Source organism: Vidua macroura, chromosome 28 (genome assembly GCF_024509145.1).
Source record: "Vidua macroura isolate BioBank_ID:100142 chromosome 28, ASM2450914v1, whole genome shotgun sequence".
In the NCBI taxonomy this organism is placed as follows: Eukaryota; Metazoa; Chordata; class Aves; order Passeriformes; family Viduidae; genus Vidua; species Vidua macroura.
This window is the reverse complement of record NC_071598.1, coordinates 406,267-423,174: the sequence shown is the minus strand read 5'-3', so window position 1 is coordinate 423,174 and position 16,908 is coordinate 406,267. Positions and strand designations below refer to the sequence as shown.

Here is a 16,908-nt window from a genome sequence, read left to right as displayed (position 1 = left end):
CTTCAGAAAAGAAGGACTGTTTGCTGACTGCTTGTGGCTCTTGGGATCTTGGCAGGCTGTGAGAGGAGCCCGCTGTGCTGCAGCGTGCCCGTGCCCTCACACTGGCAAGTGGAGACAGATTCATCACTCTGATGTGCCGGGAAGAGACAGAGCCAGGGCTCCCCTGGCGCTGGCGGGCACTGGCAGACTCTCTGCCAATGGCAGGGGCGCAGCAAACCCTGCTCCCGCCATGCAGGCAACATTCTCGTGGCAGACTGCTGCCCAGAGGAGATTTCAGCCTCTGATGGGAAGTTCTTGAAACAAAGCCCTCATTTGTTTCAAGGCTGTGAGGCCACCCTGACAGGTTGACCCGCACTCCCTCCCTCAAGGCTCTCGAGGATGGGGCTTTGCTCTGGGAAGCCGTGTGCTGCAGAGCTCCTGACCCTGCATCTGGGTCTGTCTGCAGTGAGACCCTCCCAGGAGCAGAGGAGCCGCCAGCTTGCCCCACTCCCCTTCCAAGGAAGACATTCAAGCATGGCTTGGACACCTACAGACTGCCCAAAGGGAGAAGCTTATCCAACAGGCTGCATGCTCAGAGGCTCAGATGGGATTACTGGGGAAGAAACAGTAATAAAAAAATGTCTGTTCCTTTGGAAAACAGGGATTTTAAAAGCACTCACTAAAGACACTGGAAGATGCTTTTCCTCACCAGGTCTGAGGGAGCTCTTTCTCCTTGGCGGTGCCACTGCGGCATGCAGAGCCTGGCTGGGATGGAAAAAAGAGCCTCTGCACCAGGGAACAGTGGTTTCCAAACACAGCTCTGGCCTTGGGGTGGAGGGTGGCTTTAATTACGTGTGTATGTGTGTCCTTTTTAAGGGTCATCCAGCATGACACAGTGAGAAAGCAGGAGCAGCCTCTGAAACACAGTGGAGTATTTTCTCTGCAAGGTTTCTAGTGTTGGGGCAGGGAAAGGAGAGTTTCACTGTGGCTTTAGAGAACGTTTCAGCTGAGACCTTGCACGTTCACCCAGCAGCCCCTCACTGCTGGGCCCATCTATAGCCACAGGGAGCTCAGTCAGGGCTCTGTCCCCTGCTTCCCTGGCCCCGGGCAGAGCGGTGAGCGCAGTCAAGGCAGCTCCATCTGCCTGCAAAGGGAGGAGCTCGTTATTTCCACTCTTACTCAGTTATTTTTCAGTGTGCTATACTCACTGCACACCTGAGTTGCCTGTTTATGGAACAGCTGATTAAAGCAGGACCCAGCTCCAGATGGCAGATGTTTAGCTGATGACCCCAGACCTGCTGGCTGTGAGCCAGCTTCAGGCTGGCACAGCTCCGGTGCATCGCCCCCTCATCCTGCACAGCATTCAGAGAGTTCCACATCAGACACACCAGGCTGGTGTCCTCTCTTCTCCAGAACAAATCCCCCCCACCTGCTCAGCTGTTCTTCCCAACAGCAGTCAAAGCAGAAGACAGACTGCCAGCAATATAAAAAAATCAACTGAGGGATGGAAGATGAGTTTTTGTATAGCATGAAAGAAAGCTGTTATTTAGTTTGTAACTGAACTACAAACTGAAGGCCAGACAGGTGGAACTCAACAGAAGAAATGCTGGAGCAAAGAAGATAAACATTATTGGGAGGATAAAGTGAGTCACAAAAGGATCATATTTTATTTTAGGATTTAAGGTTCATACTTCAAACAAGCCCAGGCTGTAGCAAGCCTGAGTGTCCCAGAGGTGGCACATCACTGTCCCACAGACACCCCACAGCAGGCCAAAACCGAGGGTGTCTCCCAGCACAAAGTATGACTGAGCACTTATACACATGCTTGTAACTTAAACCAGAACTCATCATAACAATCAGCATCTGACATTCTAAAATGTAAAGTGTATCCGTGAACTGCACAAACACCCATCTCTCTGTTCTGGGAACACTACTCCAGACACATGGTGCCTGTTTTAAGGAGACTTTTGTGCTTCCTTGTTTCAGTAAACATCTGTTTGCTCCACATGACTCCACACAGGCACAATCCAGGATCTTGGGTACTTTCTCCATAGTTTACACTTAGCCCACTTCAGGTTTTAGTAAACTTTTCTTGTTGGAGAGCAGTATAGGAAATCTAAAGACAACAAAGGCACCCACATGCAGCAGTCTGACTGCAAGTCTCACTTTTTACATGACCAAAAAATACTTCAGGATTTGCCAGTTACAAGAAGCTAGTAAAGGAATCGATTCTATAAATTTTCAGCAAACACACTGCCTGGCTTCCTGCATCTCTTCAAACCGACCTGATGCTCTCACTTTGTTGAATGACCACAGATGAACCAGCAGTGAAATGCAGGGACACAAAGCAGAGCCAGATTCAGTCCAGGCCCTGAACTGCCCCAGGTCAGCTCTCAGACTGCCCCAGGCACCAGCTCTGAGCTGGGAAAAGCAGACCCCAAGCAGCAGCTCCACAGCACTGACCTTACCTGGTCTTGTGGTGACAACCGCTGCAGCCAATGTCTCAGGCATTGCAGAAAGAACTTGTTGCTTACCCCGAGCTCTTAAACCTTCCCCTGCACTAATGCCCAGCTGGGGCTGCAGCACATTCTCAGCAGCTCCTCACCCAACAGGTGGGTAAAAAATCACTTTGATTAAAACCACCTGTGAGCTGCAGACAGGGCTGGCTGAAGCAGCAGGAGCTTCCCAGGAAGGGCACCTGCTCTCCCTGCAACCTGCTACAGCTGCTGCATGCCAGTGGGCATGCAATCACAGAATCATGGAATCAAAAAGGTTGGAAAAGACCTCCAAGACCATTGAGTCCAACTGTTGGCTGAACACCACCATGTCGACTAAACCAATGTGCCACATCTAATCATTTCTTGAAGCATTCTAGGGCTGGTGACTCCAGCACTTCCCTGGACAGCCTGCTGCAATGCCCTGAGACCATCGACAGCCTCTAGGCCAGGCTCCCCGAGCACACCCACAGCCAGTCATGCTGCAGCAGCCCCAAAAGGGTTAGGAAACAGCCTCTCTTTATAAAAAGGGAGATTGGGGGAATCGTATTTGATGGATTCATTTGGCAATTTTAGCAGCAGCATTCTCTCTGCCACAGGCAACCCTCTGCTGTGCTGCGCTCAGGAAGGTGAGGCAGCGGGGACAGAGGGTCCCTGCCCCGTCCCAGTGGGGCTTTTAGGGGCACTGTGGGCACTCACAGAGAGCCACACTTTCAGCTCATCATGTCCTGACAACATTCCCCACAGGGCTGGATTTGCCAGCCCTCTCCATCATTTCACCTCATCAATCTGTGATGTTAAAGCCCATGGTTTATTTATTTCTTTATGTCGCTAATAAAGCACATTATCTACAATGATTAATTTTGCAATAAAGAAACAACACTACTACAAATGGTGGTCTAAGACAACCTAAGGAGACTCTACAAAGTTCACATCTTAAATCCATCTCTCTGTTAGCTGTGAAACATCATTCCTCAGAGTACTTGGCTTGTTAATAGAATTCTTCTACAATCAAGTCCATGGCTCTGTCCCCATGTGGGAAATAAGCACCACTCCCAAGCTAAGGAACAATTAATTTACCAGTTTTGAGGGGGTTTGGTTCAAACCTCAAAAATGAGGATTTGTTATTTCACTTAACTGTGATACAACAGGATTATCTCAGACATCAGATATTCATTCTCTTAGAGTATTGGTTATGGATGAGAATACTAAATGGAAGGAGGAAGGATAATGAATACAGAGTGGTATGGGTCTGTGAAAAAGAGAACCAGTCCAATTAACAGAATAATGAATTTCAGCTTGGTTGATAAATGTAGTCATTTGGGTAAGATAGTCTTTGTCTTTCATAAGCTATTTGAAATCATACAAACATGACATTTCAATTACGGCAAAAAAGACATAATGATAGAGAGCCAAGTTGTCATAGATCAAACAGAGAAAACCCCAGACTGATGGGTCCCACAGCAAAGAGGGGAAGACAGAGACGATACATTCCCTGCAGTGCTCTTCAGGGAAAAGTTCTTGGCCTTCTGCACTCTGGTACTTTGCCAGCAGCCTAAAGGAACTATAAAAACATCACTGGTAAAGTGAGGAAGTGACACAAGCTGGAGGAGCTGGCCATGAGTTCCCCCCAGCCAAAGCCCCAGGCAGGCCAGCAACCAAACCTTTGCTCGGGCTCAAAATGGAATGACAGGTCTGGGCACGCCAGCTGTGCACGGAAACTGCCACACGCAGGTGGGGGATCTCAGCTGAACGCTGCTGAGACAGGGGCTTGCACAAGGCCAAAGGCACAGGTGAGGCACAGAGCCCCCTCTGCCCCTGCCAGTGCACCAAGACACTGGGCACAGTGCAGACTCAAAGGCTACCTGGGTGCAGCACAGCACTGGGCAAAAGGGGCTCAGCTGGCAGAGCAGATGCCAAGGCAGGCACCCAGGGAGACACTACGAGAGATGCTGGTAAGGGAGGGCTCCAGCCCAACAAGGCACCACAAGGAGTCAGGGTTAAGGCTTAAACTAAGCAGGTTAAGACTATAATGGGATATTTTTTACAGTGAGGGCAATTAGCTATTAGGAATTCTTATCAGAGGTTGTAATGGGTTCTCCACTACTCATTTATTAATTTTGATCATGAAGATAGGATCTCTGTCTAATCAGCCAGCTCTGGTTCATACAGGAATTCAGGGCAATCCTGCAGCCTTGAAGACAGGAGTGACGTGGTCATGAGGGTCCTTTCTGCAAGCATGCAAGCTCTTAACATCACTCACACCCCTCTGCTTGCCCTCTTTACCTGACAGCTGCTATTTCAATGGTTGTACATATCTGTACAATAACAGGTCTTTAGACAATGCAGACGTAAATCGTGTGTGACCTCAGCGACTGCTCGGAGCACAGGCAGCGCGTGCCCAGGCGATCAGGCCAAGGATGTGGGAGGGCTGAGATCAGTGAGGGAGCTCTGAGGAGCAGGATGGAGGAGCAGGAGGGCTGGGCTCCAGCATCCCTGCTGCAGAGCAGCGAGACCAAGCCGCCGTGCCCGACTGCGCAGGTCCCGGTGGCTCTCCCGCCACCCAGCACATCACTTGAACACGGACGGAAACGTCGGGCAGTCGGGTGATTTCATCTTCTTCATAAACTTCTTGAACTCTTTGTTCTTCTTGTCCCACTTGTAGATGGCTGTCAACAGGTACTGGGTCTTCACCTGGCGGCCCATGATGAGGAAGTAGTGGCTGAGGTTGTCCAGCTGATGGCAGGGACAGTCTGCCCCATTTTTTAGGAACAGCACCAGCTTCTTCAGGTTCTTCTTCCGGATGGGCCCCAGCTTCAGTGCCTTCCTCTTCCGTGGAATGATCATCTTGTCCCCATTCTCCTTCTTCACTTCCTTTATGGTCATCTTAAGAGCTGTAAAACAAGATGGGAGAGGGGAAAACCAAAACTCCTAAGCAGCCTTCACCGGCACAAAGCCTCTGCTAAGTGAGGCTGAGGCAGCAGTGCCGTGGCCCCAGGACAGCAGCAATGTCTTGTCCCTCTGCAGACACACAGTGACCTGCTCCACTCCTGCATTCCCCTTCTCCCTAATCTGCTCCTGAATCCTCCTGCCCCATGGCATCACCCTGGCCCCGTATGACACTCGTACCCTTGCACCTGAGGTGGAGCTGCCCCATGCCCAGGAGAGCACCAAGGTAAAACACTGACATCTTTGTTCCCCTTCCTGCAGCAAAGCACCCAGCACTTTCCATTTGAGAGGGGACTTGTTCAGCTGCCAAGCACAAATGTTAACTGAGTAAATTAGGTGACTTCCCTGCTCTAGAGGCATGGAGAGACTCTTGAAAGGATCATTTAAAAGGTCAATTTGGCTTCTCAAGCATTTGTTTGCAGTCACACCGGCCCTCAGGTGCCTGTGAAACAAGTTTCCAAGCACTGGATGTCCCTGCATCAGAGCTATGGAGATCCTGGCATGCACTCATGTGCCTGCATCTTCCCTGGGAGAAGGGAAGTTGGTCTGATACAACTTCCATGAAAAACATTCCAAACCCTCTTTGGTTCAGCATTTTCCTGACTTAATCGCAATACCCCCCACCTTAAAAAAAGAAAAATAAGGTTTTTTGCCATGACCATGAAGAGGAATTTTGTATACATGGGAAAAATGATGAAAATGTGTTGTACATTAAAACATCATTTCAGTGCCATTTGGCTCTGCCTCATTTTTGGGGAAAAGCACATATGGACTAAAATTGCTAACATATTTTCATCATTTGGGAGATTACTTCAGAGCTGCAGATAACAAGTGCTCAGAGAGGTGATTGGTTGGCTGCTGTCCCTCCTCATTAGAGTCTCAGGGCACTTGCAGGCAGTCCACAAGAACCTCTGGCTCTGGCAGGGAGACAGGTCCTCACAGCATCATTCCTTGAAGCCCTGCTCTGCTGGAACATGCAGAGTGAACACGTGCTGCTTCCTGGACAGGAGCACTGCTCACCCTTCCAGACGCAGATGGCAGCAGGACAGCACGATGACAATCCCAAGCAGACAGCAGAGACTCAGTATCACCCTCGTGCTCCCAGCCACTACCCTGGCAACAGGAGCAACGGTGTTTGTCTGCCCCTGTGCCAAAAACATCCCCTAGGTTTGCCAAGAGCCCTGTCACGTTACACTGCTATTGTATAAGAAAGTAATCTAGGACTGGAAACCTAAGAGAAATTTTCATTCCATCTGTTTTCCAAATCCAGGAGCTAAAGAAACTCCAGCTTTAAGGAGCTAAAGATGCTGAACCAGATCAGTTTGCAACAGATCTGGAAAATGAAGTAAGTAGTTTTCAAGCAGCTCTAAGCTGCATGACATCAACTGGGCAGCAGTAGCAGCAACACCCCTCAATGTCAGCCTCACTTCCTTTATTCATGCTGACTGGAGCCCTTGCACTAAGCACAGAGGTGGCCAGGGCAGGAGGAATAGTAAAGCATCATTACAACATTACAATAGGAGACTTTTGCAAAATTGCTTGTTTTCAATGGCTTGTTTGCTTTGCTGAAATCACTGTAAAATTTGATCCTTTTTGCTGGAGGAAGAAAAGGATCTGCCAGCTAGTGGAGGCGCTGACCTACTCCAAGAATCACACACCATGGAAGACAAAGAAGGCCTGGTAATCCTGTGCTGTGGGAGCTCGCAGCTACTCCCTTCCCTGCACACAGCAGTTTGCGAGCCAACGATGCAGGTTCATGGGAGCTGCCCAGGGGAACCATAAATCCAGATGTAAACCAAAACCTCATCCAAACCTTGCTCATGCAGAGCAGCACACAGAGCCAAGATGGGATAACGGCAAGGGGGATGAAGGAGGAGGCTGACCAGGGCTGCAAATAGTTTGTGTCAGGCTCTGTTCTTCCCAGCAGCAATGTCCTCGTAAGCAGCAAGAACCTGCAGTGCTGCCCAGGTAAACACGGCCTGGCTCATGGACCACCAAGCTTCATCTGCCTTTGGTGCTGCAGGCTGAGCAGTCACACAAGCACGATGATCTCTGCTCAGCCCTCATTCCTCTGCAGTGACCTGGCTCTCCAAATTCCCCTTGTTCACTTAATTGGTCCACATTCCCTAAGTTCCAACCCACATTCCAGGTGAGATTCCCAGGTATGAAAGCTGGGTTCCATAGTGGCAGGCCAGACACACAGCTTTGGCATGAACACCAGAAAAGCAGTGCCTGAGGGTACACTCATTCCAATGCTCATCCCACTCGAAGAGCTCACCACCACGCAGTGGGAGGCAGCCTCCAACCTCTGGCTTTCCTAGAACGTGGCATTTGGTGGGGACCGTGGTGCTGCAGCAGCTCGCCTGGCGTCTCCCCAGCGCTGGGAATGCCGCCGCAGCAGGCCGAGGGCTCGAGCAGGATGCTTTGAGTCTTGGCTCCAGGACCCAGCTGAGCTGCCAAAGCAAACAGCTTCCTCACTGGGAACCCTGGCCTTTCCACCCCCCCCCACGCCACACCAAATCTGTCTCAGCACCGAGCGGGAGAAGGGCCAGAATCGCCCCTGAGATCCCAGGACACGTTTGCTCAGACAGACTTAATCCTCAGCTGTGGCTGCCAGGCAGGAGCTGACCCCAGGAGAGTTATCCACAGCAGGAGCATGTGCCACCTTTCCAGTCCAGCAGCTGTATTGTGGCAACTGCTTCAGCATCAGCTGTGGCACTGGTGGCAGCACCGGCCCCTGGCACTCTGCATGCCACAGTAGCCCAAGAGGGCTGCAGGATCAACGTGCCACCCACAAGCCCTTCTTACCAATTACTTTCATGGGACACACACATGTTCCAGCACAACCTTCTCCAAGGACAGCACTGTACCACAATAGCCACCAGCTGAGAGCAGAAGCCCCTGTGCCCTGTTCACAAGCCACTACCATGCACCATTCCTGCTCCCCACCAGCACCTCCACCCCTCTTTTTCAGCACAGGACTGGGATGCTGTCTCTGCTGTTCTCCTGCCTGCACGGGCAGGGGCCCCACTCCAGCACCTCGTGTGCAGGAAAGGGAACATGAGAGAAGGGAAAGCTTCACTGTTCCTTCAGCCTCGTTCTTCCTTCCTTTAGAAATCACTGAGAAGGAAGAAACCTGCCAGAAGACACATTAGGGCTGTAACACGAGAAGGCTGCAGGCAAGGACCTGTCAGTCACAGAGAAAAAATAAACAGCATGTATTGATTGTTCTGCAGTCCTCAGTGCCACAGAGCCCGTTCAGCAGGATCCCCTCAGACCCCAGAGAAAGGGCAGAAACAATAAATAAAATCACTAAGAGAAACAGAGCGTGGAATGAACTCCTGGAGTAAGAAACAAGCACTGGCTGCAGCCCAGGGCAGCTGGGGGAGGTGGCTGTGGGGGCACTGGAGGCTGCTCTCATGCTTCCATCGCTGCCTCAGCACACCAGCCCTACACTAAAATCTACACCGCAGTTACCCCCACGTACCTGATCCAGCCCCCTGTGCTGATCCAGCTCTGTGCCCAGGCCAGGGTTCTGGTACCCCTCACTGACATCCACCCCAAAGCTCTCTTATTCTCAGAGGAACAGCCAAGCTGCCTCAAAGCAGCATCCTAGAGTCCACATTCATCCTTGCTCAAACAAAGGCAAACCCAGAGTTCTGCTGGACCGTGAGGCTGGCAGTCTCCCTCTGACCCCCAGCACCTTGTCCAAGATCCTCCCCTGCCCTGCCTTTACAGTTTGTGTTCACAGCTCACTGCAGTTCTCTTCCTGCACTGCACTCTAGGCCAACACCAGGGCTGCTACACAGCCACAGCCCCACATCTGTGGTGGGCAAAGTGGTCCTCACCTCTTTTCTGTACCAAGCTGCTGGGATGTAAGAGAAAACCTGCAATAATGACACAACAGGAATCAGTGCAAGACCTACCAACAGCTGCCCCATGCAGTACATGTTAGTTTAAACATTTATTGTACATGTCTGGCTTTGATGAGGATCTGTAACCTGTCAGCTGCCGGTGTTTACCTTGGTGGACGTGCATGAGAAAACTCAGTCTGAAGGTTTAGGAGTTTATATAGTGCCAGATAAACAGCTTTCCTTGAGAAATCACCCCATGACAGTAACCCCCCAAGACTAAACAAAGATCCAAGGGCTTTGGGAAAACTTCCTGAAGCCAATGCCTCCTCCACTAGCCACTCCCTCCACTGAGAGTCCTTCTCACCCCTTCACTGCCTTCCCTCACAGGGCACAGGTAGGACCTGCATTGCATCCTGTCCCGTGTTCCTGCTCCCCAGCTGGCTACAGATGGACCACATCTGCCAGGAAATAATTCCATCCTTTGGACACTGTCACCACTGTCTTTCCCAGTAACAACTTAACACTGTGGGCAAGTCACTGTCCCAAGCTGCTCTGCTGAGGCAGGGAATTCCTCTGGTTTGGCCTCTGCTCCCTGTTGTAGAACTGTCCCGGAGCACGGGAGGATATTTAGCAGCAGAAGCTGATGACAAGCATGTGGTTAAGTTTGTATTTCCCTTACCAGCAGGACACCCCCTCGGCTCACTCCTTGCACACCTCTGGCAAGGGGACAGGTAGTGCAGTGACCCACCAGCACCAGATCCCCTGCTGCCACTGGCCAGTGCCTCTTGCTCCTTCTCTGGGATGAAGGTCCCCCAGCCCCTGGACTGGGGCAATGCCTCCGCATCACCGCAAGCCCGGGCAGGGAGCTCCCATCCAAACCAGGTGTGCTGATCCCAGAGGCTGTTTCTCCCTCCCCACCATCTCTCCCTGTATGTGCAATGAGGCAGGGGCAGCTCTGATTCAGCTCCCATGGCCTGCCCAGAACAGAGCTCTGAGCACTCAGCACCTCCCACTCCCCAGCCAGGCCAAGCACTGAATGTCTGCTCCCATTCCCCAGCCAAGCCAGAAGTATGCACATTCCTGAGAAACTATTACATGGGTGTTCCTGTTGATGCTTTTCCCTGTTAGAAAAAGTCTGCGCTGAACTTAAGACTTCTGGCATACCAAATCTGCAGGACAGTTGAGAATTCATTTCCAGCAGAAAGGGTAACACACCAGCATGCAGAGCAGGTTTGGGTTTGCATAAGCACGCTCCAGTACAGGGCACATTCAAGTGCTAATCCCCCAGGAATGCACACCTTGTTCAATATGCCTTTAATAATCTTCCGGGAAAGTTACATACACCAGCAAGGATGTCAAAACCAGTTAATTCTGGGTTTGATCTGAGAAAACTAATATATTTCCTTGTGATAATCTTTTTTTCTAAATGAAGTTCAGTTTACTATTGATTGTCTCACTCACTCACTCACTTAGGACAAAGCCTTCAAGTAGCTTTGCGTTTTTTAACAACATCCACCTCTGCATACCCACACTGACATCTAGAGGCACACGTGCCTGGCCTTGGGGACAGATCGCAGGACACACCAGCACCACCGCGGGCAGGGAAACGTGGCAGTTCCAGTCTAGCCACACAGGAGTCATGCTGCCCATGACCAACCGGGAAGCCTCCCCATGCCTAGAGTGCTCCTTCTTACCAAACTCGCTGGCACACAGGTGCTCCACAATGGCCTCTGACTTCATCTCATTGTCACAAGGGGGACACACAGTCGTTCCTGGCAAGAGAAAAGAAGTGAAGACAGTTGAGAGGTGGCAAGAAGCCAGCAGAAGTAGCACCGCAGAGCCACACTGCCCATGCTGTCAGCCCATCGAGGGGGATCCATGTCCATGCACCCTGCCACAGGCTCCCAGCTCCCACAGGTGTGGGACAGCACTCTACTGGGTGTAAGGAACCATCCACCGGCTTACAGGGTAGCACTGGCCATAGGCAGCCTGCTGCCAGCCCCACTCCAATGCTGTCAGTGGCCCCAAGGCCAGGCACAGGCAGCTGCTAAGAGCAAAAGGACAGCACTGGCAAAGAAAGGAGTTCTCAGGGCCAGGCACTCAGCTGAGAGAAGATGCTTGCCAAGGGGCATGGCCCATAACCTGCTGACATTCCCTCCCCACTGCATGCCAAGGCAGGCACACAATGCCAGAACCCCAGCACAGCAGGAGGATGCTGCCAGAGATGGCTCAAGTGCTACCCTGGTGCCAGGCAAAGGGCTTCAGGACTGGGACAGCCCAGTTCAGTTGAGTGTTCCCCTCAGTACTGGGGACCATGCCACAGACTGCCCAGGCAGTGCTGAGGAAGCCCCTCACTACCCTCACTCCTGCCCTGTCCCAGAGCAGCACTGGTTGGGGTGGACCAGCAGAGCTCTTGTGGATGCTGCCACCACCAAGAGTGGTCATCCTCTCTTTTGTTTTGAGCCCAGGGCAGCCTCATGGCTCCAGCAGAGCAAAGCCACCTCCGCTTGTCAGTTGCTGGCAGTGGCCAACATCTGCCTCTTGGGAAATGCCAGCCCAGGGGATTTCACTGGGATCTATCCTGGGAGGAAATCTCACTTCACCCAGAGAATAAGAAACTGTTTCCAGGTCCCCATCTGCAGTTGGAGCAGACCACCCAGCAGCACAGACGTAGACTTGAGCTACTGGCAGATGAATTTATTGAGCTGGGAGATGCTGCTTGTTCCTGGTCCAGCAAGACGAAGGGCTCTTCCCACACAAGGGAGTTATTCTCAGGGACAACTCTGCAGCAAAACATCTGCCAGTCCCTGCCTGTAAACTCATGGCCTTCCAGCCCTCAGCCAGGCCAGCAAACCCACAGCATTGCTGGGCCGAAAAAGCAGAGAGGTGTCTCAGAAAGAGGGGTGCAGAGCCAGCACAGCTGGCAAGGGAGGCACAGCCATGAGCATAGTGTCGTGTCTCCTCAGCCTCACATGCCCCACGGGGATTCAGGCCAGACATTTGTTTTCCATGGCTTGTTCTTTCCCTGTCGCCACCCCCCAAATCTCTTCTGTGCCAAATGCTAATTCCTGGGGACATGCACCATGACTTTATTAATCACACATGCAGAGCAACTGGCCTTCCACTCGCTCCTATGTGCGAGTCACAAGTCACCCTTCAGAGCAGCAACATCCGCTTCTACAGTCCCACACTCTCTGTACCTCTGAGAGCTGTCCATCACCTGGGTAACCTCTTCTTCCAGAACCCTAACATGCAACTGCCACTATCACCATCTCCCTCAGAGAGACACAGGCAGAAGCCAGCCTTTGGAGATATGATGACATCCCCACTCAAATATTTCTTTCCAGGCTGCACATTTAATGTGCTTGTGACAAGGGAGAGAGGGTACTCATAGGAAGGTGACACAGGCCCAGCCCTCCATCTGCTGCACAGCCAGGAGTTCATCACTGTGCTGGGAACCACTGTCAGGAACAAGCAGGGTACCTGCCATGCCAAGCACTTCAATCTGCCTCAGCAGCCGAAGTGCACGTGAGGAGGCTGGCCAAGCCTACACCAGCCACACAAACATGAAAGCCACCGCTGCATCCACTCTATGAGCTACCCAGGCAACCAATTAAAAGAGAAGAAAAAAGCAAACAAAAATGGAAAATAAGACTCATTGTTCCCTGGTGCACATACAGGCTTTGCTCCAGTTATGTTCCAGCAGCCTCTGAACAGGCTGTAACACACCCGAGGTGGCCGAGACCCCTGCCTCGCTGCGCCAGGGCCCAGAGCCAACAGCCACCCTGTGGGCTGGAGCTGGGAGCCCCTGGGTAGCCCCTTCCACAGGCAGCAGCTTCACTTATGCACAATCCCCCTGCCCTAATCAATAACCTTGATCAGGTTGCTCAAGAGTCCCATCAAAGCTGACCATGAATGTTTCCAAGGATGGGGCACCCACCATGTTTCTAGATAATCTGTGCCAGTGTTTTACAACCCTCACTGCAAAAAACTTCCTCCTTATATCCAATCTAAATCAACCCATCCTCCAGTCCTGCCTCCTGCAGCCCTTTCACAGCACAACAGGACTACTGGAGACACTGTCCCATATCAATGGGAAGAAAAAGTGTCCTCTGCTCTGGATCACCACATCACACTACAGTCAGGAACACAAATGCTGGGGGCCCAGCCAGCTCCTGCACAGCTCTGTGCCCCAGGAAAACTGCTGTTCTGTGGAGCCACAGCCACCCCAAAACTGCAAGCCCTCCCATCCCTCCTGAGGCACTACAGCAGACATCTCCAGCCCACCCTCGGGGCCCACTGCAGGTTGGCTGGGGCCCATCTGCTGCAGCTGACGGCTCAACTCCAGGCACAATCTCAGCCTGCCTCCAGCTCACTTGTTCCCTGCTGACCATTTTCCAATGCCTGGCTGTAGAGCCAGCTTACTCCAGGGGCAAGAGAAGGAATGTGTAATGCTGTATTAATCTGCAACTCCCCTGATGCATCCTGTGGGCCTGCAGGCTTTACTGCCTGTGCTTAAGGAGAAAGGAATTCAGCAGGTCAGCTCTTTGAGAGGCAGAAACAAATTCCAATTTCAAGGTGTTAATGGTGAAAAATACTGAAAGGGTTTGCTCTTATTAGTACCAAGAGAAAAGGGGGACACTGCTTGGTTCTGACCCTCTTTGAATCAACAGGAAACACCCCTGTATCCAAGAGCAAAGGGACTCCAGGAGTTGGTGCTGACAGAAAACACAGACAAACCGTGGACAGGGCGCACATAGCAGAACTCAGGCAGACAAGTATCCAGCCAGCACAGGGACAAGGACTGAGCTGCAGGTCACCCAGGATGACTTGACATCTGCAGGAGGTGACAGTTCCAGAGCTGAAGCAATGGGTGCCTTATGGACCACTAATAGAGCCTCTGTGGCATGCAGGACATCCAGTGGTGCTGGTTCACATCACACCAGTGGTTGCAATTAACTTCAAGTTTGCTTTTTTTCACTCCACACTGTTTGAGGCACCACAAGAAAGCAGTAATGTCCCACCCCACTGCTGCCTTCAAGACAGGTCCAAAAGGTGAAGAGAAAGTCATTAAACTACTCAGTGGAAAACCTGGCAGATGCTGCTCATTTACAAGACTGTTCCCAGGTCTTGGCTCATTAGTGTCTGTAAAATGAATGACCTGCACACAGCTCAGACTATTTCAGACCTTGGAAGGGGCAGCTCAGACCCAGCTGTCCCAGGAGCATGCTTGGCTGCAAGTCCCCGGGGAAATAAAAGCAACCTTTGTACCTGCAACACGGAACATGGCTGCGGTCTTGACCAAGGGTCCAGGTTCACATAAGACATATTACTTTAGAGCATTCCTGGAAAACAACGAGGTTTCTCCAGCAGTCACATGAGGAAGGGCAAGCCATGACAAGGAAGCCAGTATGGCTGTGCTGCCACCACTGTGGGGAGAGGCTGGTCCATGGCAAGGAGATCAGCCAGAGCTCACCCCCGAGTTCCCCCCTGGCACTGGAACAAACTTCACATTCTACCTGCCTCTGGATGTCACTGAGCTGTGACATGGGCTCCTGAATACAGCTCCTCTGGGTACTGAGCTTGGGTGTCCCTGCACAGCTCCTAGAGACACCCCAGCGTGTCACCCCTCTGCTGCAGGATGCACTTCCCTCCTGTCCTGTATCAGAAGGGCTTTCTGAAGAATGAGTCCTTTCCAGATGGGCAGGATAACACTGCACAGTCCTCCTCGGCTGGGTTACTTCTCCCAGCCAAGCACCACATACAGCTTTTGTCTGTACAGGTAACTGCAAAGGGCAGACGTCCCTGCAGACGAGCTCTGACACAGCACAGAAGCCACGGAAGCCATTCAGCCCCCTCCCCGGCCGTGGCCGAGCTCCTCCCGAGCGCCGGCACTATGCTCCCCTGGAATCAGGAGTGACAATCCCCTTTAATGACGGTCTGCTGCCCAAAAAGCACTGCACTCTCTTAGAGCCTTCTGCCATCTCCCTCCACAAACATTCCTCCTGCCAGCCTTTCACAGTGCTCCAATAGCAAACGCCAAAGTGACACCGGGATATTTATTTATTTTCAAGTTTCCAGCAACAAGCCAGACTCACTGCAACTTGAACAAGCCAGTCTGGCACCACAGAAACGTGCTGCATGCAATGGAAACAAACACGAACCACGTTCATTTTCCCTAATCGTTTTTGGGCAGGTTCCTTGCTCCCTCTCCAGCCCACAGCCCACCCGAAGGCAGGGCTGGATCTCCACTGCACGCCCAGCCAGCAGCTGCCCAGCCTCTTGCCCTAAGACTGCACTGGACGTGGGGGATCCTGCCAGGACTGCTGTCACTGTTGGCTCCAGTCAGCCAGCACTTTCTGCCGTGGAGACCAGACATCCTCCTGCTGCCCAGAGCAGCCCTGCAGGAGTCTGGCTCGGGAGCAGAACCAGGACAATGCAGTATCTGAGGACGGAGGGTCACACCTTGGTCCAGCCCAGCCCCAGTGCCCGTGCAGGAATCAGAACAGGCACAATCCCACCACGTTCCAAACAGCCTGTCCCACGGCTTCGGGATAGGGATGAGGAGCTGGCAGGGCACGCTACCTTCTTTGCAACAGGACGGCACAGAGAGTGCTCAGAGGCTAGAGGAGGGCTGCTGCCAACAAGAGCTCAGATGAGCCTCCTGCCACGAGAACCCCTTCAGTCCCGTGTGGCCCCTCCTGGGCTAACACCTGCCCTGCCAGCTCAGAGAGGAGCACCAGGAGCAAGGCTGCAGCACGAGCCATGCCTTACCTTTGGGCCTGGAGACCTCGGTGGCATTGGGAGCTGTCATAGCAATGCAGACGTCATCCTGGGGAAACTGGTCACACTTGAGCATCTCTGGCCAGAAGAAGCCAAAGAACTGCATGACAGGCTCACAGGAGTCACGCACGGCCTCGCAGAGCCAGCGGCAGGGGTAGACCGGCCGGTCCAGGCAGACGGGGGCAAAGAGGGAGCAGAGGAAGACCTGGGTACCCATGTGGCAATTCTTGTTGAGCAGTGGCACCCAGCTGCTCGCCTGGTGCTTCACCTCGGCCATGGTCTCGTGGTCCAGCAGGTTGGGCAGCACCATCTTGTCGTAGCCCACGCTGTGGCAAAGCCGCAGGTCGGCAGGGATGGCCACGCACTGGTGGGGTTTGGCGTAGAAGCGCCCGCCGGGGTAAGGGCCCAGGTCTGACTGGTAGCTGACATAGTCGTACTCGCTCGCCACGCCGCAGGCCAGCAGCCCGGCGGCCACCGACACCAAGGCACGCAGGGCGGCCCCACCGGGCCCCCCCGCGCTGCCCATCGCCAAGACCCGCCGACGGTGGCCCCGACGGCACCGCACGCCGCTCCCCGCCGGGCGCCCGCAGCCGGCGGCCGCCCCCGGGGACTCTCCTCGCACCCCCGCCGACGGCCCCGCCGCTGCCCCCAGCCGCTCCCCTCGCTCGCTGCCCACGGAGCCCCGCCGGCCGCCGCGCTCCCGCTGTGCTCCCGCCGCCCCGGCCCCGGCCCCGCTCTGGCCGCGCTCCGGCCGCGCCGCGGGTTTGTGAGCCCGCGGCAGCCAATCAGCGCGGCGCCGCCCGCCGCGCGCTCGCCCGCCGCTGTCAATCAGCGGCCGCGGGAGCCAA

At 53.2% G+C, this 16,908-nt stretch overlaps 1 protein-coding gene across 1 annotated transcript; it reads right to left on the bottom strand.

Annotated features, from left to right (window-relative positions):
• Positions 1 to 1,623: 1,623 nt before the first annotated feature.
• SFRP1 (secreted frizzled related protein 1) lies at positions 1,624 to 16,622 on the bottom strand. The gene is made up of 3 exons (XM_054000871.1): positions 16,052 to 16,622; positions 10,972 to 11,049; positions 1,624 to 5,368 (listed from the first exon to the last, which is right to left on the bottom strand). Exons 1-3 carry the CDS (start codon positions 16,584 to 16,586, stop codon positions 5,046 to 5,048), a joined length of 936 nt encoding a protein of 311 aa, XP_053856846.1. The 5' UTR covers positions 16,587 to 16,622; the 3' UTR covers positions 1,624 to 5,045.
• Between the last annotated feature and the right edge of the window lie 286 nt (positions 16,623 to 16,908).

Bases quoted from the DNA above. Each gene is read 5' to 3' on its own strand.
- SFRP1 (XM_054000871.1), bottom strand. From the start codon at position 16,586: ATGGGCAGCGCGGGGGGGCCCGGTGGGGCCGCCCTGCGTGCCTTGGTG. The intron at 11,050-16,051 runs GTAAGGCATGGC...TTCTCTTGCCAG, and splicing joins CGAGGTCTCCAGGCCCAAAG to GAACGACTGTGTGTCCCCCT. The intron at 5,369-10,971 runs GTAAGAAGGAGC...CTTGTTTTACAG, and splicing joins CCTGTGTGCCAGCGAGTTTG to CTCTTAAGATGACCATAAAG.